This window comes from Echiichthys vipera (genome assembly GCF_963691815.1).
Source record: "Echiichthys vipera genome assembly, chromosome: 3".
Classification (NCBI taxonomy): Eukaryota; Metazoa; Chordata; class Actinopteri; order Perciformes; family Trachinidae; genus Echiichthys; species Echiichthys vipera.
The window spans coordinates 32,055,138-32,078,331 of record NC_139828.1 but is presented as its reverse complement, the minus strand read 5'-3'; the positions used below and the strand labels follow the sequence as shown (position 1 = coordinate 32,078,331).

The following is a 23,194-nucleotide window of genomic DNA, read 5'->3' as shown; positions in this document are numbered from 1 at the left end:
TGACTACGACCAATCAGAGCAAGGAACATGGTGACGTAGCTAGGTGGCTTCGACAGCGCATCACTGTTTTCATCGGTTACGCCGGCCCATAACTGATAGTAAAATTGGATTTTGCTGCCATAGTTAGTGAGCTCCAACAGTGCATGCCCGGAGGCAGAGACAGAGCAAAGAGATGAGGTCACTACGGCCTTAGATGTGAAGGAACATATTTATGTTATGAGCTGAAAGTTTGATGCAGATTCAGAACAGATGTAAGAAAAACTGTGAGCAGGTGTATGGATTGCAATCAGCAATTTAGGTGAAATGTTAACAAGCTAAAGAAGAGTGTTAAGGAGTGGTAGTCTCAATTGTATGCATACTGCATGCAACAAGGGCAGCTGCAGTACGTACTAAAAGGAAAAAGGGATTTGGAAGGCAGCCAGACTATTAGAAGTAAGAAGTATGATTTGTATTATTGGATGCATAAACTGAGCGTGTTAAAGTAGTAAACACTACACAAACTGGCAACAGCTGGCTCACTGTTAATTAGCCGCATGATCAGACTACGAGTCATGTTGTGACTCCATGTGTCCCGCCCTGCTGGAGAGTAAGCTGACGCCACACAGGTACTTCACTGCATCACCTGACATGTGGGCCACAGTGCGTCAGTCTACAGGGCTGTGTCTGACAGTGTGGCAACACCGGGGCACACAGGAGACTGTCCTGTCACCATTTCTGTTCAAGCTCCACACCGCGGACTTCAGCTACAACTTGAGACCTGAGGTGCTGAGGAGGCTGCTCTAGATTACAATCACTGCAGTGTTCTCATTTACGGGACATAATGTGCAGTATCTTGGACCAACTATCACTGAATCAACTTTGTGAACAAACTGTACACACACTTAGCTGTACTTGAGCCTTAATATTGTACATACCTATCTATATGCAACCAACTATGTGAGCAGCATGTTATCCTCGCCTTCAATCATTTGGTTTTACACCTGCTTACAGCTGTTATTATGTGAATCATAGTCAAATGAAAATGAAAGAGTTGCTACTACACTATAATGAAATTCACACCACTCCTTAATTCAACTTTAGAAACTTTATTTAGAAAAGTGTCTTTGTAATTTGGCTCTCTTCACTCACACATGTCAGTCATCACTTTAAATCAGATTGTCCAGAAATAGTCATCATGTCCATCGAACACAAACCAGATCGACTTCAGAGGGTTCACTTCTCAAAGCCGTCTCTGAGCACTTCGCTGTTTTGTACCCGGCTGCTGATTTGAGGTGCAGCTCAGGGCTCATGTAGGTATGCGGCTGCGGAGGTACTCCAACACTGAATCTGTTCCTTTGGCCACGATGGCTGCTCTGGGGGTTCGGAAAGGGTTCCCGTCCAGACTGAGACACCTGAGGGAGCACACAGAGTTTACAGTTACTGGCACTTCTTTAAAAGACTCAAAACCAACATTATTTCCTGGATTTAAAAAAACTAAACAAAAAACAGGCATGATGAGTCCTCAGCAACAGGGCTGTGTATTGGCAAGATAAGATACGACAGCACTGTAGTGTTTCAGTGGAAAAACAGCAGCTAGCGGACTTCCTCTGGTCAGAACGGCACAGTGGATTTAAGCCTGCATGCATGTTTCTTCAGATTAACACAGTTGAAACAGAGCAGCTGATATAACACGTTCAGAATGTTGAGTTGCTCCTGCAGCTCCCTGCTGTGCACCCAGCTCCAGCATGAGGAGAGAAGAGAGGAGAGGAGAGGAGAGAGGAAAAAGGAGAGGAGAGAGGACAAGAGAGGAGAGAGGAGAGGAGACGAGAGGAGAGAGGAAAAAGGAGAGGAGAGAGGACAAGAGAGGAGAGGAGGAGAGGAGGAGGAGAGAGGAGAGGAGAGAGGAGAGAAGAGGAGACGAGAGGAGAAAGGAGAGGGGAGGTAAGAAAAGAGAAAAGAGGAGAGAAAAGAGGAGAGGAGAGGTAAGAAAAGAGGAGAGAAAAGAGGAGAGAAAGAGGAGAGGATGAGAGCAAACTGCAGTAAAGACTCCCATCTAAATGGAAACACTGGTGCAGGATGTGTCTTTTGATTGCATTAAAGGGTTCTTTATTCTACAGTTTTATACAAACAGGGGGCAAAAAGAATGAAGAAAACAAGAGGTAAGGAGAGCATCACAGGATCATGGCAAATGTCCACGGTCAAAAAAAAAAGAAGTACGGTCAGCATATATCTTTTGTTTGATTGAATTATAGTGAAAAGCAAAGACGTACTCCAAGGTAATTTATGTCAGATGAATGCCAATTAAAGTTATACCTGGTGATAAAATCTTACATGGGCGTATAATCAAATGTCAAGTCAGAGCATTTATTCTACAGTTTTGAATAAAAACAATTAAAAAAACATCATGAGAATTGCAAAGTTGTAAACTGAATACCTACCCAACGACCGAACTTCTGACCAGTCGAATACTCCAGCCCTGGATTTTATACACAATATATTGCGACACTGAAGGGAAAGCTATACACTGGGATTTAAAAGATCTGATTAGGAAAACTGTCATAGCGGAAAGAACACATCACCATATGTCTATGTTGCAGTAGAAGAGTGAAATGGCACTTTACGCTAACACATTGTGCTTCGAGCTTGGACTCAAACACCGCTGAACAACTTCTGTCTAAACCAACGGCTGAAGAAGAAGTAAATGAGGCAGACTGAGGAACCGTGGGCTCAGGATCATAACGTGACTCCCACAGTGCAGTGGACATGGCACAGTGTCAGGGTGGTGTGCTGCAGTGGAGGAGCTCAGACACAATGCATGCTGGGGCGACACAGAGGACAGACAGCGTGCATACCTGAGGCTGGTACACAGGCCCAGTTCAGGAGGGATGTTCAGCAGGTCATTGTTTGACAGATCCAGCGTTGACAGATGATCCAACTTTATCAGACGGTGAGGGTCCAGCTCGCCCACCTGGTTGTTACCAAGCAACACCGTGTCTAGGGAAACTATCTGATAGAGGACTTCAGGGAAGGACTTGAACCTGTGATAAGTACAAAGAAAAAGAGCGGACAAACTGTAGGAGACGGTGCAGCTGAGTGATTCACTAATGGTTAGCTAATTAATTAATTATTAATTAAGTAAATAATGTGGGCTTTGTAGATAATTGTCAGTCTTTCTGGGTAAAACCTGGTCTTATTAGGAGAGATGGTATTCATCCTACTTTGGAGGGTGCCGCTCTCATATCTAAGAACCTGGACGCAGTTGTTAGCGGTCTAAAACCATGACAACCCAGTGTTGGGATCAGGAAGCAGAGTCGCAGTTTACTACACCTCTCTGCGCTGCCCTTATCGCAGGTGCCCAGGAAGCAGAGTGGCAGTCTTACACACCTCTCTGCGCTCCCTGTGGAGCATTTTCCAGCTCAGTTTAGTATACAAACACTGTCTGCCCCACGATCATTTAAATTAAACAGATCAAAAATGAACAGAAGAGGAGCTATAAAGAAAAACTTGATACAAATCAACACAAAATCTGCGACAATGCAACAATATCAGAAAATAAAATGTGGACTTTTAAACATCAGATCTCTGTCATCTAAAGCTGTATTAGTAAAAAATCTGATATCAGATAACCATATTGATTTACTCTGTCTGACCGAAACCTGGCTGCGTCCCGAAGAACATGTTAGCCTAAATAAATCCACTCCTCCCAGTCATATTAATACTCATATTTCTCGAGGCAGTGGTCGAGGAGGAGGCGTTGCAGCTATTTATGACTCAGGCCTATTAATAAACCCTAAACCTAAACTAAATTATGATTCATTTGAAAGTCTTGTTCTTAGTCTTTCACATTCAACCTGGAAAACTGTGCAGCCAATTATATTTGTTATAGTGTACCGTGCTCCTGGTCCGTACTCTGAATTTCTGTCTGAATTCTCAGAGTTTCTGTCAAATTTAGTCCTTAAATCTGACAAAGTAATCATTGTAGGTGATTTTAATATTCATGTGGACAGCGGTAATAATAGTCTCAGTATCGCGTTTATCTCTCTATTAGATTCGATTGGTTTTAGTCAGAGTGTACATAAACCTACTCACTGTTTTAATCACACCCTCGACCTTGTTTTGGTTTATGGTGTGGAAATTAATGACTTAATAGTCTTTCCACAGAATCCTATTTTATCAGACCATTATTTAATAACTTTTGAATTCATATTACAGGACTACTCACCTCTGGGCAAAAGTTTCTACACCAGATGTTTATCTGATAGTGCTGTAACTAAATTTAAGGAAGCGATTCCATCTGCATTTACTTTAATGCCTTATCCTAATATTCAAGATTCCTGCACTAACGTTAGTTTCTCTGAAATTGATCACCTTGTTGAAAGTGTTGCAGGCTCTCTAAGAACAACACTCGACTCTGTTGCTCCTTTAAAAAAGAAGATAATAAAACAGAGGAAGTTAGCTCCGTGGTATAACTCACAAACCCGTGAATTAAAACAAATATCGCGAAAATTGGAAAGTAAATGGCGCTCCACTAAACTGGAGGAATCTCACTTAGTTTGGCAAGAAAGTCTTAAAACCTATAGGAAGGACTTCCGTAATGCCAGAGCAGCATATTACTCATCTTTAATAGAGGAGAATAAGAACTATCCTAGATTTCTTTTCAGCACTGTAGCCAGGCTGACAGAGAGCCACCGCTCTATTGAGCCGTGTATTCCTATAACCCTCAGTAGTAACGACTTCATGACCTTCTTTAATGACAAAATTATAACTATTAGAGACAAAATCACTCGCTTGGCACCAATTTTTCATCAAACCCAGGAACCTTACAAACTGTACGACCTGATATATTCTTGGACTGCTTTTCTACAGTTGACCTTAACAAATTAACATATACTATTTCAGCATCAAAGCCCTCTACTTGTCTCCTAGACTCTATTCCAACTACGTTACTTAAAGAAGTGTTACCTTTAGTTAGCACTCCTGTATTAGATATGATTAACATGTCTTTATCAGCAGGTTATGTACCACAGTCTTTTAAAGTAGCTGTAATTAAACCTCTTCTTAAAAAGCCCAGTCTTGATCCAGAGGTACTAGCCAACTATAGACCTATATCTAACCTTCCTTTTCTCTCCAAGATCCTCGAGAAATTAGTCGCCAATCAGTTGTGTGAGTTTTTACATAATAATGAGATATTTGAGGATTTCCAGTCAGGATTTAGAGCAAATCATAGCACTGAGACAGCACTGGTGAAAATTACTAACGACCTTCTAATAGCTTCAGACAAAGGACTCGTCTCTGTACTTGTTTTACTAGATCTTAGTGCTGCCTTCGACACTATCGACCATAGCATCCTGCTACAGAGACTGGAGCATTTAATTGGCATTAAAGGAACCGCACTGAGCTGGTTTAAGTCATATTTATCAGATAGATCTCAGTTTGTACATGTTAATGACAAATCCTCCATGCACACTAAAGTTAGTCACAGAGTCCCACAGGGTTCTGTCCTTGGACCGATTCTTTTCACCTTATATATGCTCCCCTTAGGAAATATTACAAGGAAGCACTCCATAAATTGTCATTGTTATGCTGATGATACACAATTATATTTGTCGATCAAACCAGAAAAAACCCATCAGTTAGATAAACTTCAAATGTGCATTAAGGAAATAAAAAGCTGGATGACCTGCAATTTTCTGATGTTAAACTCAGACAAAACTGAAGTTATCGTACTTGGCCCCAAAGGCCTCCGAAACTCAATAGCTAAAGACATTGTTACTCTGGATGATGTTGTGTTGTCCTCCAGCACCACAGTAAGGAATCTGAGTGTTATTTTTGATCAGGATATGTCCTTCGATTCTCACATAAAACTAACAACAAGGACTGCATATTTTCACCTGCGGAATATTGCAAAAATTAGGAACATTGTGTCTCAGAGAGATGCAGAGAAACTTGTTCATGCATTTGTTACTTCTAGGCTGGACTATTGCAACTCCTTATTATCAGGCTGCTCCAATAAGTCTGTTAAGAGTCTCCAGTTGGTCCAAAATGCTGCAGCTCGTGTACTGACTAAAACAAATAGAAGAGAACATATTTCTCCTGTATTAGCTTCTCTGTACTGGCTACCTGTAAAATCTAGAATAGAATTTAAAATCCTTCTCCTTACGTACAAAGCTCTTATTGGTCATGCTCCGTCGTATCTTAAAGAGCTCATAGTACCGCATTACCCAACTAGATCTCTGCGCTCTGAGAATGCACGGGTACTCGTCGTTCCTAGAGTCTCCAAAAGTAGAAGTGGAGGCAGAGCCTTCAGCTACCAAGCTCCTCTCCTGTGGAACAAACTCCCAAATGTTATTCGGGAGGCAGACACTGTCCCCATATTTAAGAGTAAACTTAAAACTTTCCTTTTTGATAAAGCTTACAGCTAGGGCTTACGATAAGACTTTTTTCTGCTTAATTATGCTGCTATAGGCCTAGTCAGCGGGGGATAATACTTTTCCTGATACTCTGAGCTTCTCTCCTCTCTGTCTGTACCATTCATGTCTCATCAATGCATGTTACTAATTCAGCTTCTTCCCCGGAGCTGTTTGTGCTTTGTCGTCTCGCAGGTCTCTGCTGATCATGGTGGTGCCTGCTGCCGTGGTCCTACATGACGCTTCCTGCTGCTATTATCACTGTTACTCATATATACTATCACTAGTTTAATAAACTATAAAATGTGTAGCTGTATCGTAGCTGCTTTTGCCACTACTCATCATTGATCATGTTTGCCAACATAATTATTATCATTTTCATATTCTGTCACCTTAGCTGTGCTTGTTTCTACTATTTTGTTGTATTAACTGTCTTAACATATACGTTATATTCACATTACTATAAATATTATAGTTACTGTTAGGCTTTGCTTGCATCTCTGGAAGTGTGTCTGTCTCTCTCTGTCCATCTGTCTGTCTTTTTTCTCTTTCTCTCCCCTTTTCTTCCTCCCCAACCGGTGCAGACAGATATCCGTCCTCCACAGTTGGGTCTGTCTGACGTTCCTGCCTGTTATAGGGAAGGTTTTCGTTGCCACCGTACTCTACAGAGGAATTGTTGGGTCTATGTAAATCATAAATAAGTCATAGAGTGTGGTCTTTACCTACTCTGTAAAGTGTCCTGAGATAACTTTTGTTATGATTCGACACTATAAATAAAATTGAATTGAATTGAATTGAATTGAATTGAATTGAATTAATTCTCTAGCTGTTCATACTCATTCATGAAATGTGTTTACGACTGTTTAATGTGTCACATTAAACGCTTTTCTACTCTTTCCATCCTACGAAACTGTGGTAGGGTGGGTGCTGTTGTATCAGCAGAGTACGTCTGTTCTATTCCAGTGTTCTTTTTTCAATAACAAATGCATTTGAATCATCTCCTGGTGTCTATAGCTGTCCCAATGGATCTATACTTGGAGCAGTGTTACTGAAGTCTTTCTCCACAGTATGGGACTGTTGATAGGCTGTGTGTGCTCCATCATCTCTCTTTCTCTTTCTAGTGAGGGAAGTGAAGAGCCATGTGTGAGCACCATGTGGCGTCACATCCATCACAATGATCCCTCTGAGCTCTCCTTTCAGTTTGACCTCTGCACGGTGAAGAGCACAGAGAACTACTCTGACAGCTGGAAAGAACACGTGCTACACACACACACACACACACACACATAATCACAAAATCCATAAATGAAGCAACCACTTTGACTGTGCTGAGGGCGGCCTGAGACAGCCCCACTGGCTCTGTCTTTGACACAAAGATCAGACCACACAGTCACTCACTTACCTGTTGTAATTGAGGATAATGGAGCGTAGTTTAGTTAACTGGTTCATTTCAGACGGTAAATCACTCAGCTGGTTGTTCCTGAAAGAGAGAGGCAGACATCAATGAAACATTAACCCCTTCAATGGTGCTTCTGCAGTAATCAACATAGAGTCTCTGTTAAAGGGGCAACATCAGAGCCGCCTGCTTCACTGCTGTCCTCCATTTTTGTTTGGATTCTGTTCCTGGCTCCCTCCTGTGGCACAGGTTGATTTTTTTCCAGTCAACTTTATTCGTCATTCATTTACAAAACAGTGCAGTCAGTATGACGTCAAAGTCTCATTAAATGAGACCTGGCTGTTCAGATTGTGGTCTCATTCAAAACAATCTGATACGTATCCGATTCAGTAGCACATTTAAAAGAGGCCTGATTCTGATTGGAAAATGTCCGATTCAATGGAACTTGGTCCAAAGCAAATCAGATATGGGTCACATATGAGAGGAAAATCAGATTCTGGTCACTGTAAGTGCAGTGTGAACGGAGCCTTAAACAAAACACCAACGCGTGTCGGCTTGCGCCTTCCTCAGGGTGTATGAAGACGAGAGACACATCCAAGCAATTAGAGTAAACTGTGGTTCAGCTCCGTAGAATCACAGATTGAAGAAGTGAAAACTCAGCTCGTTGAGATGGAGTCACAACAATGCAGATCGTCTTTTTGAGAAGAAATGAAAGAAGACATCAATAAATTGTCTGTAAAACTTAAACGAGGCAAAATTGCTATATTCAAGCGTGAGACAGCTGAACTAGATTTTACTCTAGTTTCTTGGATGTGTCTCTTGTCTTCATACACCCTGAGGAAGGCGCAAGCCGACACGTTGGTGTTTTGTTTTTTTAAATCGGACCCGCTAAAATAAAGGGTTTTTGACTTTTTCAAACCCACCGGAGTGCCTGCCCTTTTTTCTTTTTTTTCTCAAGATGATTCTTGTGGTGTCAGCCTCTCTAATATAAATGTTTAGAGCTTTGTAAACTGAATATCTTAGTGGTTTTGGGACTGTTGGGACAGAGCGAGACTTATATTAAGACAATAACAGTCAGCTGCAGCCCTCCATGTGAAACCTGTCTGAACTTAGTACACCACCAACAAGCAGTACAAGAAATACACTGTAAATGCCGTGTTGATCTGTGTGTGTGTGTGTGAGTGTTTGTGTGCGTGTACCTGAGGTCGATGTGGATCAGCTGCAGGAACTTGCTGAGGTCAGAGCAGCAGGTCAGTCTGTTGAAACCCAGATTGATGTCTGACAGTGAGGAGAGGAACTCCCCCAGTCTGCACACAGGACACACACACACCAGGTCAGTCATCTGAGTGCAATACAACCTTTCATCTCCGTCACACACTGATGACTTCAGCCCCGCTGTGTGTCCCTGTGTGTGTGTGTGTGTGTGTGTGTGTGTGTGTGTGTGTGTGCATGTGTGTGTGCGTGTGTGCGTGTGTGTGTGTGTGTGCGTGTACCTGGTAGGGATAGAGGTCAGCTGGTTCTTGCAGAAGTTGACGGCGGTGACACTTTGATCTGCTGCAGCATCAAACAGCTCATCCGGAATATTCTCTGCCTGCTTCTCACTGGACACAAACACACTCACTGGCCTTAAAGCTGGAATATGTAGAATCTTTATTAAAAGCTATATATTAAAAACAATAATAAACATATATATATATATATATATATATATATATATATATATATATATGATATACCCACTGGACGTTTTGAGGGGTACAGAAGGAAAGTATTGCTTTTCCATAAAAAATATATTTAGTCTGAAATAAATAAAAAAAATTCAATTTGAGGGGTTTGACAAGTGTGGTCTTTACCTACTCTGTAAAGTGTCCTGAGATAACTTTTGTTATGATTTGGCACTAGAAATAAAATTGAATTGAATTGAAATGGACAATGACTTTGTGTCAGTTCTGTTTCCACTGTAGCAGCCAATAGCGTTGGGCGTTGCTGGTTGCCAGGGTTGTCTGTTGTTGCTACAGAAACAAGAATCATGTTGAGTTGAGAGCTAGCTAATGGATTCCACAGCACTCGCAGAAAGACTTCAGCTGAAGACTGGCTAACGTTAAATACTGTTGTAAATTCATTGATTAGTCCAAATGAGTGGTTCCCCTGTTTGATTCATCACTGACATGGAGCAGGCTGATCACTGACACACTCTGCAACAAACCTGGCAACCCGACTGCTGGAATTTTTTTTTGTTGTTGTGACTACGATCTTGAGACACTAGATGGTGGAGCTCTGCTCATTCTCCACATTCAACCTTTAATGTGTCACTCTCTTTAAAGTAGCATTCCACTTTGTTACTACTTCATGACAACTTGTTACTACACCTATTTTCCTTTTGATCAGCCATGAGAACACTGGGATAACACTGTCAGACAGGTTGGAAACAAACTAACAGATTATTTCATCTTTCACCTGAAATGTTGCTAATAATTCCTAGTCACACATAAAGCCGGCACAGTGTACAGCAGGTCACAGATGAAGCAGGACGACCTTCTGGAGAAAGAAACACTTGTTTGGATGCTCGCAGGCTCGCGTCTCGACCCTATTTTTCTTTAGAAAAAACGCACAAGGTGAATGCCAGCTAAGAAGGCACTGAATATATATATCTATCTACACTTTGCACACTTGGGAGAGCAGAGTGTGCTGCTCCACCAAGTTTTCCTCGTATTTGTAATGGAACAGACTCGCCCTTCACGTTTGCCCAACAGCTGGGAAGCGAGACACAGGAACTTCCTGGGTGTTGAGGAGCTGCAGTGATTATTGGATTTTGGTTTACCACCAAACTGCAGTGATGCGTACTTTTTTAACCGAGGTAAGAAAAAATCCATAGCGTCACAGCCCTACTCTTCTGTGAGGTCATCCTGCCTCTGCTGGGTCAATATTTCGTGGTGGGTCCTGACCCAACACTGTAAGTGACAAAACCAAGATGGCAGCTGTGTACAGATACTACCATTAAATTAAAGTACATGACTGACAGGTGTGTGTGTCACCATGCTCTGGTGAAGGTGTATCACTAACCTGTACTCCAGTAGCTTGAGAGTTTTAATGCTGTGTACATTGACCCTGGCCTGGCTGGGTAATGTCATGGCTGTCTGTCCTTCATCTGCTCTCTCTGGATCCTCTGCAACACACACACACACACACACAAAATGCATGCTATGTAAGAGATGGACGTAACCCATTGGTTTGTGGATGACTGTTTTGAAGGCAGGAGATTGGCATTTTGCCGCCGCCATCTTGGTATTTTGAAGCCAGAAGTGACCATATTTGGGCAAGAGGGCTGGGTGTCGGGGAGGACAGCTACGCAAGTGATTTTTCAATGGTGCTGCACTAAGCTAAATGCTAAACAGGGAAACTTTTAACATTTTTAAACCAACTGAGCGAATCCTCCGGTGGACCTTTGCCGGCAGGTGAGCTCCAAGCACTGGGGCTGTTTATCTACATGTACTGCAATACAAGCTAATGCTAGCGCTAGCTTGGTTAGCAAAATGGCATTTTTAGGCAACCAAAATATTACAATCAATACAAGATTCAAGAATTAAATGAAGTGCCTGGCTCTGTTAAAACACAGATGACTGTACGAATAAATATTATATATAGATAATACTGCCAGTTATTGCACATACAAAATTAAATGAATAATATGACTATTAAATATTATTGCACTTGAGGTATTTCCATAGTCTGTATAAAAAATGGACGTAGCTACTCGTCTGCGTCCGTTCTCTCAACCTGATCCAATCGCCCTCGCCTACGGGAGGCGCCATCTTGTGAGACTTTGACTCCGCCACATTTCCTCTTACCAAAAAAGGGCATGTATGTGACGTTGGGGGGAGGGAGATACGTCCATCTGTCTGACGTTTACCTCTGAGGAGAGGTGAGGGACAGAGGCTAGCTGTCACGCAAGAGGCCACGCCCCTAATTATTCATAAACTTTAACCCCCCCCCCCGCAGTGTTGTCATGGAGATATGACCTAAACATACAGACTAGAATGTTTTTTTTGACCCAGGCCTTAAACAGGTTTAATGATGCTGTGTAAACGGCCTGTTTAACATGGGGGTCAGTGAGAAACTGCCCCTAGTGGACACTCAGAGAACTGACGTTTTTGGCACTTCCTGATTGGATCAACCAGGAAGTGGCTGTAGTGGGGGCTTGGGTATTTCACATTTACAGGGGCAGTTAGTCAGTGTTGTTATTTAGCAGTCTGATAGTCACTCTGATGAAGTGAAAACACACAGTGATGTTGTGTTCACAGTGTTGTTACTGCTGATGTTGTCATAAAACACCTGATGGATGATGAATATAAACACTGATGGGACCAGCAATCACCCTCTTTTTGTGACCTTTGCTGAAACAATGAGAAGCAGACAAACAAGGTAGGTGTGAGTTCAGTGGTGAAAACTGTTGCAAGTCAGCACTAAAAGTGAACTGTACCTTTAATTCTTCCTCTTAAATATTTCAGAAGCTCATTGGTTCCTTTCTGTGACGAGGACAACACAAGAGGAGCACAGACACAGGCAAATTAATATGAACGATTGATGTAGTGAAGTGTTACATGGATATTACCAGCTGACCCCCTCTCTCTCTCTCTCTCTCACACACACTCCTCTACTCTTGTGATTTATGTGTGTCACGTACAGTGAGCAGGTCTCTCCTGATTCCTCTCAGAGGGTTTCCCTCTAACAGTAACGCCTTCAGGTTGGGCAGCAGGCCGACAGATGCTGGAAGACTGACAGAGAAACATCCAATTCAATAGAGTTAGGTTGATTTCTGGCGTGAGCTTAAACCACTATGATTTGATGCAAACCAGCTAAACTCAAAGGTGGAAAATGTAGAATCTTTATTAAAAGCTTTATTTAAAAAAAACAAAAAAACCACCCATGGGGCGTTTTAAGGGGTACAGAATGAAAGTATTCTACAACTACTAGTACAGGGTTGTCTGTTGTTGGGTGCAGCTACTGTAGGCTGGCACTGGGTGAAATGGAGTTTGCCAATCCTGCAGCTGCTTTGGAGCCTCAGTGAAGGGGGTGTTATTTGTCCCAGCAGCTGAGTGAGCGGAGACGGGCAAAAACCAGAGTCAATATAGGCCGAGCATTCACTCCATGGACTGAGAGAAAGGAGAGAAACGCCATTAAAACGCACGCCCACATGGCTATGCTTCTCCTTGATCGCTAACATCACTTTCATCTTTACTTAGCTGGAACGGCTAAAGCTAACGGCTAACACTAACTGTCTGGTGTGATTTTCTGGAGGGGACGGGTTTAAACAGGCTCAAACAGACTCCGGTCTCCTGTAGCTACTGGGCTGGGTCTGACCAACCTGGTAACCCGACTGCTGGACTTATTTTTTGTTGTTGCGACTACGATCTTGAGATACTAGATAGTGCTGTTCAGATCATTCTCCATATTCGAGCTTTAAACTATCTTATGTGTTAACTGCTATTTTACAATCTGGAACGTCCACAGTGTTGCGCCAGGGCTATTCAACTGCAGGCCGTATGAGGCTCACTGGGGAATATTTACTGGCCCTTTGAGTAGAAGCCTATGTAAAAAGTATCTCCTGGTCATAGTAGCCGATGTTGACTGCTGTCCTCTCTCGCATCTCCGTTCAACACAGTCTCAGCACGTCAAATACTGGTGCACTGGTGTGCTTCGGCATTGCTCCTCTCCACAACAGCTCCTGTTGTTGTTCTGGCAAACGTTTCAGTCTGTTTAAATCACATCCAGATAAATGTGTGGAAAAGTAAAATATTTCCACTGATTTGTAGTGGAATAGAAGTAGAAAGTAGCATGAAAAGAAAAAACTCATGTAAAGGACAAGAGCCTCAAACTTCTACTTAGGTACAGTAACTGAGTGAATGTAGTTAGTGACATTTCACTTCTGGTTAACAGGAATGTTAATTAAATAAGGATTGCTTTAGAAAAGGTTGTTGCACTCTGAGTAGGCATTTTACTAATATTTACATTAATAAATAAAGACAATATATGCACTCCTCTGCAGTTGTAGTGTTTTAGCGTATCTGTGGCTATTTATGGGATGCTCATATTTTTCCGGCCCCTCAATTTGTATCATTTTCATCAACTGACCCTCAATCGAAACTAGCTGAAATGCAGATGATCAGATATACAATGGTGCACAAGTGTACAGAAATGTGTTCCAGTGGTTACTGCACATCTTATCCAATTTCCATCATGTGTTGAGTTTGCCTCAAGGGCACACTCGATTAACCGAAGTCCTGGTACCTACGTGGTGATGTCATTGTTGGTGAGGTCGAGGCGTGTGAGCGTGCTCAGTAAGGTGATCTGGTCAGGGAGGATTCTGATCTTGTTGTCTCGAAGTTCTAGAAGAGAGATGGCTGTGAGGCAGGCCAGCTGCTCCGTCTCCAGATGCTCAATGACGTTGTTCCCGACGTACAGCTCCTACACACAGACACAGACACACTTTAAGGCCATTCTGTTTGAGGTTTCTGGTAAAAAAAAAAAAGTTTTTCCTCACTGCTGTTGCACAAATGGCTCATGCAGAAATTGGCGTAGGTTTCTGGTGACAATTTTAACTCTAAAAATATAATAATATTGAATGTAGTAAGACTCTCATGCATTCTCTTTTGCTTTCAAATATTTATTCTCCTGTAGATCAACTTTCTCATTTAACACTATCCCTGCTGAGTCAGTACACGTGTAGCAGGATTTGGTCTTCCTCCTCTTTGTGTCTTCTGTTTGGAAAGTAATTTGAATGAAAAGAAAGTCACAATATTTCAAGTGAAAAGTCCAGCTTCTCTATAGACTGTGCATCATGGTATTGCTCTGCTGATATCTTATTCAGAAAAAGTGGCTTTGAGCTGCTCTTCCTCACAGGTGGAAAAGTAAAAACTAATGCCGAAACATGAGGCACGACTCGTCTGTCCCAGCAGAGCAGGACTCATCATAATCAACTAAAAGTGCTCCACCGACCACAGAAGCACAGGCACCGCACTGCTCATCTCGGTTTTTACAGAGACCTTTACAAGTCCAAATAACTGGAGCGATGAGCAACTCCCCCTCCTCCATGTCTGACAGCAACATAACATTGAGGGGGACAAATTTCTACTCAGTCAGCAGTATCCATACCACAATCAGCTTTACACCTAGGGAAACCTTCATGTTGCTATGGTTACCTTGAGCGCTGGTGCCAGTAGTTTAGGGAGGAGGCGGAGCTTGTTGTGTCTGAGGTAGAGCTGCTCCAGAGCGAGCATCTCTGATAGGCTGGCAGGAATGTCCGTCAGCTGGTTATTGCTGCAGTCCAACAGCTTCACATCTGTGAAATCAAGTCCCAGCTCAGTCAAACAGATGCTCCCAAAGGGTGCCCCACTGAGCCTCAGTAACACGCCTGTTACTTGTCTTTAGACTTTAATGTTAACAATGTTAGGGCTGCTCCATTATGGCAAATATCAGAACTAACTGGGATACATATATTTAATCAATAACTTTTTTTAAATGTATTATGCAGGTGTTTGGGCACAAAGACTTTTAAAATATACCTGACTTCACACACATACATCACAGTAGTCTGATAATTGATCTTTTTATTAAGCTAATGGAAACATGTTTTCTAGGCTGCAGCATTAAGCAGTTCATGTGGATGCACCGCAGGCCTTTCACCACCAGGGGAAGCCTGTGAGTGAGTAGCAGGGTTACATGCAGCAGTGTGTAGAAGAAGAAAGCTTGCTCGGTTTTTGCTGTTGTTGTGTGATGGAGTTAGCAGGAAAATAAGCTCATGCTCGTAGTTTATCTTTAGCTGGGAAGGTGTGAAGGCAGGAAGGAAACGTGCTGGGCTTTGTTTAGTAACGTTACATGAATAACAACATGTATTCTGGCTGCAACATATTTTGCTCACAACCTAGTGAAAACTCCTAGATATATATTCCACATTTTCACAAACTGATTCCGGGTTTCAATTTTTTCTGCACACACACACACACACACGTTGCTCTGTGCGAAATACTGTACAATTGGTGAGTAACCGTAAAGGGAAGGCTGCGTTGGATTTATAACACAAGACAAAGCGAGAGCATCATTGTGAAAACAGAATGCAGTAGAAGCACCTTTTTAGCTCAGTGATCTTGTTTTCCTAATTGTTGGAAGCTAACAAACAGCAGAGTGTGTCTTACTTCGGAGCTGGGCCATGCTGTCAGGCAGACAGCTGAGCTTGTTGTGACACAGATTCAGTTTCTGCAGACAGGTGAGGTGGCCCAGGCTGGAGGGCAGGCCCTTCAGTTGATTGTTGGACAGGTCCTTCAACCAATCAAAACAGACAGGACACCTCCGTGAGTCAATCACACAACACAGTGGAGCGAGCCTACACTGCAGTCAGTATGTGTCAGTTACCAGCTGGGTCAGGTTCCCCAGTTGTCCCAGTTCCTCCGGCAGGCTCTCCAGCTGGTTTTCCTGCAGTGTGAGGCTGAAGAGGTTCTTCAGAGTACACACCTCCACTGGCAGTAACCTCAGCTGGTTGTGACTGGCCACACAGGAGAAAACACACATTATTAGTTTTCCCTCTAAGGGCTTAGAGAGATTTAAACTAAACAGCCCGTGGGGCCATAAAGAGTGACCAAGGAGGATTTATTATTCATTTATTTTTTCCTAATTGTATTCCTTTTTCAAGTGGACAGCTCTAAGTACAGGTGTAACCGCAACCAGGACGCGTTGAGACACAGTCCCCTGTTACACAGGCTTTGTTTATTCACACAGACCCAAGCAAAGTGGGCCCAGTGTGGGATTTCACACAGCGGCCGGCATTACGGAAGCAAAAGAGGCAATGGCGTGTAGTTTGTGTGAGCCGATCTGCACTCACTCGAGGCCGCCCCACATACTGCCAACTTTAAACATTAGGCGGGTTTCCACTAGCCCTATAGAGTGGCCTCCCGAGGGTTTCAGGGCACGCCCTCTCAGAGCTGCGTTTCCACTATGGTCGACTACCCTGAATGAGGTGGGGTCTATCTTGCCAAAAACGCCCCTACTTTGCAGGTGAGTCGCACAGGAAGCCGTTTGACCGACTACAAAGATGCGCTGTTGTGCAAAGCATTTATGATACTAAATGCTTTGCACAACACGCATCACTACAGTGTGTCATTGAGCCCTGCCTGCTTTGCCATTCCCACAAACATCGGTTTGGTGCCGTTGTGACTCTGTGACTGCCTTCGCAACAACTCTGTTTCCCCGTTCCTCTGTAACTGTCTCACAGCGGGCAGAAATAAAGGCAGCCCTGTATCAAACCACATTTGGAGGTGTTCTGGGCAGCATATGACCACACTCTTTTACCAGTGTGTACGGTATGGTCTCAAATTTATGTGATGGTATAATTTGAAGCATAGACGTTAACAGTATTATATCACGGTATATAAATGTATCTTTACATTTCTATAGAAATGCTTCTGAATAACTGTACAGTTACTGTTCCGGAGTACGAGTTTGAGTCTCTTGTTCTTTGTTTGGGAATTTTCTTTTTAAGCTAGTTTATACTTCTACTGCACTACAATTTAGTGGGAAATATTCTACTTTTTACTCCAGTACATTTATCTGAAAACTCATTGTAGAGTAAACACACAGGCTTCACAGTGACAGTTATAAACCAATACTTCTCTGTCCATTCGCTGTTGAATTGTCAGTTTTCTGTGTCAACCTTTTGTTTTTTGAAGCGAGAAAGAGACATTGTGGTGGTGATTTAACCATTAACTGCTTTAAAGCCAGGTGCGCCTGCAGCAGGCACTTTACTGTTCAAACTGCAGGTTCGGGGAATTGGAGAAGCGGCCGGTTTCCTGCTGAGGAAATGGATCTGCTCGTATGTGAAGCTGCAGCTCCTCTGTCTCACAGTACTCCGTCCAATCAACAAATCCATTTGACTAACTAGGAGCGAATACACCGGTAACCTGTTTAACTGGGGAGGAGGAGGAGAGTCCACTAAAATCATCCACCCGTCACCCATGAATGGATGATTTTCAAACCTCCTTTAGGCTTTTTAAATGATATATTGTATTGATGTAAGATTATTTTGGCTTTCGCTGATTGCGCTTTGTGTGTGTGTGTGTGTGTGTGTGTGTGTGTGTGTACCTGAGTCGCAGTTGCTGGAGCTCCTGCAGTTCTCCCAAAGCACTCGGTAAACTGCTCAGCTGATTGTCATGGAGCTGCCAGAGAAAAATAACTCAACACTTTACCAGCTGAGATTAAAGAGATGCCATGTCTTTACTCAGTGAGTTAGCGTCTCAGTGCAGGTTCTAGAGTGAGGAAGTTAAGGGAGACCTCTTCTGCTCATTTTCAGGTTCATACTTTATATGAATGGGTTTCTACTAAAACATATTTACACTACAGGAAATATGTGTCATTTTCATACATTTCCAGAACAGAAATGTGAACACTGGATAAAACCAGGTTCAAAATTCTGGTTTCATTTTGTCGACATATTAGAGTCAAAGGTTTTTACAGATATCTCTTTTTATCATTCCATAAATCAGAAAAGACTGTGTACAGATGATGATATATGCACAAGTAAACACCTTCAGGATAAAGATAGGAAGGAAACTGGAAAGTTTGGTGGATACGAGTGCCGCTAAATTGGAGATTTCTGGCTCAGAGTGAGAGCAAAACCTTTACAGATATGGATAAAGTTTCAGACATTTTGCAAGACACTCCAGATGAATAAAGTCAAAACAATGTAACTAACACATATCAGCGTGAAACTGGTTACAGAAAAAGTAGGCTGGTGGTCAGTGGCAGTGCTGGGTCTAACAGCCCCTCTAGAGACCGTCTCCAGAGCTGCATCTGCTCTCCTACGAGCGAGCTGTGGCACAATTTGTGGGACCCACTGTGTTGTCACCATGACAACACTCATTATTTTGTTTTGTACTAGACAATTGACCACGGCAAACAGTTCAATGACCGTTCTTTCTCATTCTATTCTCATGGTCAGGCTTCTTCCTGACGGAGAGTGTGTAACTTACATCCAGTGTAGTGAGTGCAGGCAGCAGTCGTATGTCATCGGACAGTTGTGTGAGCTGATTGGACGAGAGCAGCAGTTTGGTGAGGTCCGTCTGTTCCCACCAGCGATCCGTATCTCCGAAGGACACATTCTGCTGGGCTTCCTCTGGCGTGTCGATGTTCAGACGATACACAGCCTGAGGGACTGTAACACAAGATTTTTCTGCATCAGCCTTATGCACCTGTCCCAGTCTGCTTTATGTACTCGTTCCTGAAGGGCAACAGATACACTCCTTTATCATTTTCATCTCTGCTGCGGTCAACCGTGCCGCTCATCTTCTGTCTATCAGGTGGAAGCATGCGGGCACTGGTGAGTCAGGATGGGCAGAGAGCAGAAGAAAGCCACACAGTGTCTTCAGATGGAAATGCTCTCTGAGCCCTCCACCCCCACCCCCCTTAACTATGTGACAGCTGCTCAGAGTGAACAGGAACAATATAAACAGTCACAGATCCGATAGTCTGCCATCTTCGATGATCTGCTGAGGCTGTTCCTAAGATCTCATCAGATCATTGGGATACTTCACATGTACTCAGTTTATATGCTTTAAATGACAGAACTTAGAATATGTATTTATATTTAAACTCAAGAAGCATTATTTAGGTAGGAAAAGGTAACTTTAAATATTTAAAAAAAAAAAAGACAAATACACCCAAAATAAGCTGCAATAATATAAGGAATATGTATAAATGTAACATTCTCATTGTCTTGAAATATGTAAACAGTGGTGGTACTCGACTCTTAACTTACTCATATGAAGGAATGTGTTTTCAGTTTTGTATTTGCAGAGTTATAACCATATCTTTGGACCAGTGCTGCAGTCTAGTTTTATTTGTATTTATGGAGGCCTCGTACTCACTTAACGCACCCTATAAGCACCGACACACTCACTAATGCATACAGTATGCCTCTACATGGAATTGACAGCTCAGTTTATTGTAAGCAACACAAGACTTTAACAGCCAATAACATTTACAGTTGGGGAGACTGGAGTGATTTTCTACTGTTTTGTGTTAATCATCATCTAACTCAGCCAGTTGGTTAGCCATCAACGTTATATAATTATGGTCCCTGGACCAGAAGTCTTATCAGCTGGCAGTTCTCAATGCACATTTAAGAGTGTAACTATTATTACCAGCTAATTATCAGACAACTATTGATAACTATCATTGCCACACAGTGACGTGCAGTCAGGGGAGGCAGGTGAGGCTGTGCCTCCCCTGTCATCATGAGAGGAAAAAGAAACAAAATAATAAAATAACACAAGTATTAATATTGGTCCTCTGGACTATGATTTTGGTGTGGTTCTTAATGTATTTTGACCGTTTTTATAGTAAAAATCCCAGAAAAGTCTGTATTTCCTGCTTAAATAAACGGAGTCTCTTCGGAGACGAGAGGTGAGGCACGGACAGCCGAGCCTCCCTCCAGATTGCGCAATCACTCACAAACTGGATTGAGCGCGTGCAAACGGCGCGTGCTTGTTCCCATTTCTGTGTATGTTTCCAATATGATGGTTGAGGACACTTTTATGTAATAAAAGCATACGTCTTCTCTTCCATGGTGTTCAGTAATGTATTTTACGTATGTGTGTAATATTTACATCTTATTGATATGACATAAATCCACAGGGGAAATGCTTGGCTTGAGGCAGGCAGTACCTCTGCCTCAAGGCAGGCGGCGATAGTGAGCAGCCTGATAGCCTGCATCCAGCCAGGTCACGGTGAACTCTAACCTGTGTGCAAAAAGTAAACACAAGTGTGCTGTGCGAAGCTGTAGAGCTTAGAGACAAGCTGTCATTTCTCGCCCTGAAAATAATAAATATACTAAGACATTTTCCAAAGCTGGACTTTCAGTCAAAGCAAGAAGTCATTTACAAGTAAAGCTAAGACATACTGCAATATACAGTGGCACTGGTGTTTTAAAATGGTTTTCAGCATCCCATTATCTCCTATTCTCTCCTATTCTCTCATCCTATCCTATTGGCATTCTACTGTATGTTTGTAAATCTGACTTGTGAGTCAGTGCCTCCCCAACCCCAACCCTCACTGCACGTCACTGTTGCCACATAGTAACTATTATTCATTAATAGCAATTATTGGTGTAGATTAATGCTTAATGACTGATGATTAATGACTTTATGAATGAAAGTGTAAGTTCTGTCCCAAAACGACGTTGTCACGTATCCTCGCGTTTTTGTCAGTGGGTATACGGTGAACCTTGACCTTCCCCAGTGGGTATACGGCGGATACCTGCGTATCACGTAGACTGCCACTACACTACCACTGTACCTACCGTTATAACGTGTGCCCTCTTAATAACGTATATTTTACCTTCGGTCAGCCCCCGGCCGGACAGATTGAGTTGGCCGCTCTTCCTGGCTGCCTTCAGCAGACCGGAAGGGACGGTCGGCTCCGTCTTCTCCGTCCTGAAGCCCGCCAAGGAGTCCGCCTGACCCGCTCTTTTTAATCGAGACATGTCGTGTAGTCAGTTAGACAGAGCTGTGAGTGTTTACCTCGGCGGTTTACCCCCTCACGCCCAAACTATCTTCCGCCCGCCTGAAGCATCAACAACAACACTTCCGTCCAGAATCCTTCAGAATAAAAGCGCAAACTGTTCAATCCAAACGAACTTGCTACAAAACTGCACATATGTCAGAATACTCCTCTCGGGCATTGCTTGTACCGCGATTTAATTAAAACAAAACACGTAAACCCTTTGTAGAAATGCTGACAGGTTAAAAAATGGCATTGACGGATTTTATTATGAAGGGCATTTGAACATATCGGGACCACGCCCCCACCACAGCGAATTTCTGGTTGATCCAGTACTGAAGTGCCAAAAACGTCAGTTCTCTGAGTGTCCACTAGAGGCAGGTTTCATAACAGAGCAGTTTCTCATTGACCCCCATGTTAAACAGACTGTTTTCACAGCATCAGTATAGCTGTTTAAGTCCTGGGACAAAAAAACATTCTAGTCTGTATGTTTAGGTCATATCTCCATGACAACACTGAGTGGGGTGAATTCTTTTGTACCAGGCAAGTTTTGATTTTATTTGGAGGTTAAGGTTTATGAATAATTAGAGAAGTGGCCTCTTGAGTGACAGTTAGCCTCTGGCCCTCACTTCTGCTCGGAGGCTAGTTGTCAGGATTGGCCTCATTAGCCCTCTAACTCATTAGCCCTCTTTAACCTGGACTGTGGTCATTCGTGTGGTGGTGTTTCTAAAAGAGACAAGATGGTTTGCTCTTCGATCAACTGAAACAACAGATGGTTTAGGAACACACCGTATTAACGTTAGCTCTGTTATGCTAATTAAATAGCAGCACCATGACTTGCAATACAGCCTGCTATCTATGACACAGCCACTAGATGCTAATCTGGAGCAGTGGGAGGATTCAGGCTGTGAGGGTCGGTGTTTAACAGTCTATGATTATGGGACTGTGTTAAATATCAGTTTAAATCATAAATGCTGCCTGCACTTGACTCGCGCAGCCATTGTAGTCTCCACTAGAGACACGGAGTGCCGTGTCAGTCTCTGCCCTCTAAAAAAATCCCATTCCAGTTACAAAATTAAAAATCTCAACATTGACTCCCACTCCCGTTTATCTAGCAGCGTGTGCTATGGAGCTAATGTTGCTAATTCAGTAAACGTCAGCCAGATGGACGTATCTCCCTCCCCCCAACTTCTCATACATGCCCTTTTTTGGTCAGAGAAAATGAGGAGGAGTCAAAGTCTGACAAGATGGAGACTCCCAGGGATAAATATGATTGGATCAAGTAGAGAGAACGGGATCCGGCGGAGAGGCTACGTCCATTCTTAATACAGTCTATGATCGGGAGCATATAAAAAATGGACGCAGCATCGATCAGGAGTGTTGATCCCAAGCTGGGTAAAAGATACGCCAATTCTTCATTAGACAGCACACTGTACAACAACATACCACCATTCCTATAAATGGAATCCCTAAAGGGTCATACCTTACATTTAATTCCTCTGTTTTCCTGTGATAACGAGATAATTATGAACCGTTTTCTCATGATAAATGTTATCACGGGAAAACAGAAGAAATAAAATGTATGTAATGTATGACCCTTTAGGGCTTCCTTACCCATCAGCACTGTCAAAAGTGCAGCCAGTGGTGAGGTTAAAGCAGCTGTGGACCCCTGGTTTACAGGTAGCCCATACACAGAGCGCTCTGATGGGATGTGTTCTGTATCTGCAGTAGCTTGGTCATTTGTTCATTTTTAGCATTGGTTTGTTTCCTTCACAATTCCAGGCCCTACACCCAGGGAGGCAGAAGACTCCAGGTTCAAAGTGTGGTAGGAGTAGTTTGTGATAAAATATTTGAACCGACAATTTGT

At 42.8% G+C, this 23,194-nt stretch overlaps 1 protein-coding gene across 1 annotated transcript; it reads right to left on the bottom strand.

Moving 5' to 3' along the window:
• Positions 1-1,085: 1,085 nt before the first annotated feature.
• lrrc40 (leucine rich repeat containing 40) lies at positions 1,086-21,374 on the bottom strand. The gene is made up of 15 exons (XM_083939363.1): positions 21,166-21,374; positions 18,801-18,982; positions 17,914-17,987; positions 16,192-16,321; positions 15,975-16,098; positions 14,982-15,121; positions 14,075-14,247; positions 12,467-12,557; positions 12,263-12,308; positions 10,846-10,948; positions 9,276-9,383; positions 8,982-9,089; positions 7,789-7,866; positions 2,832-3,017; positions 1,086-1,391 (listed from the first exon to the last, which is right to left on the bottom strand). Exons 1-15 carry the CDS (start codon positions 21,308-21,310, stop codon positions 1,286-1,288), a joined length of 1,794 nt encoding a protein of 597 aa, XP_083795489.1. The 5' UTR covers positions 21,311-21,374; the 3' UTR covers positions 1,086-1,285.
• Between the last annotated feature and the right edge of the window lie 1,820 nt (positions 21,375-23,194).

Bases quoted from the DNA above. Each gene is read 5' to 3' on its own strand.
- lrrc40 (XM_083939363.1), bottom strand. From the start codon at position 21,310: ATGTCTCGATTAAAAAGAGCGGGTCAGGCGGACTCCTTGGCGGGCTTC. The intron at 16,099-16,191 runs GTAACTGACACA...GATTGGTTGAAG, and splicing joins TGGGGAACCTGACCCAGCTG to GACCTGTCCAACAATCAACT. The intron at 3,018-7,788 runs GTAAGTGAGTGA...TACTTATCACAG, and splicing joins ATTATCCTCAATTACAACAG to GTTCAAGTCCTTCCCTGAAG.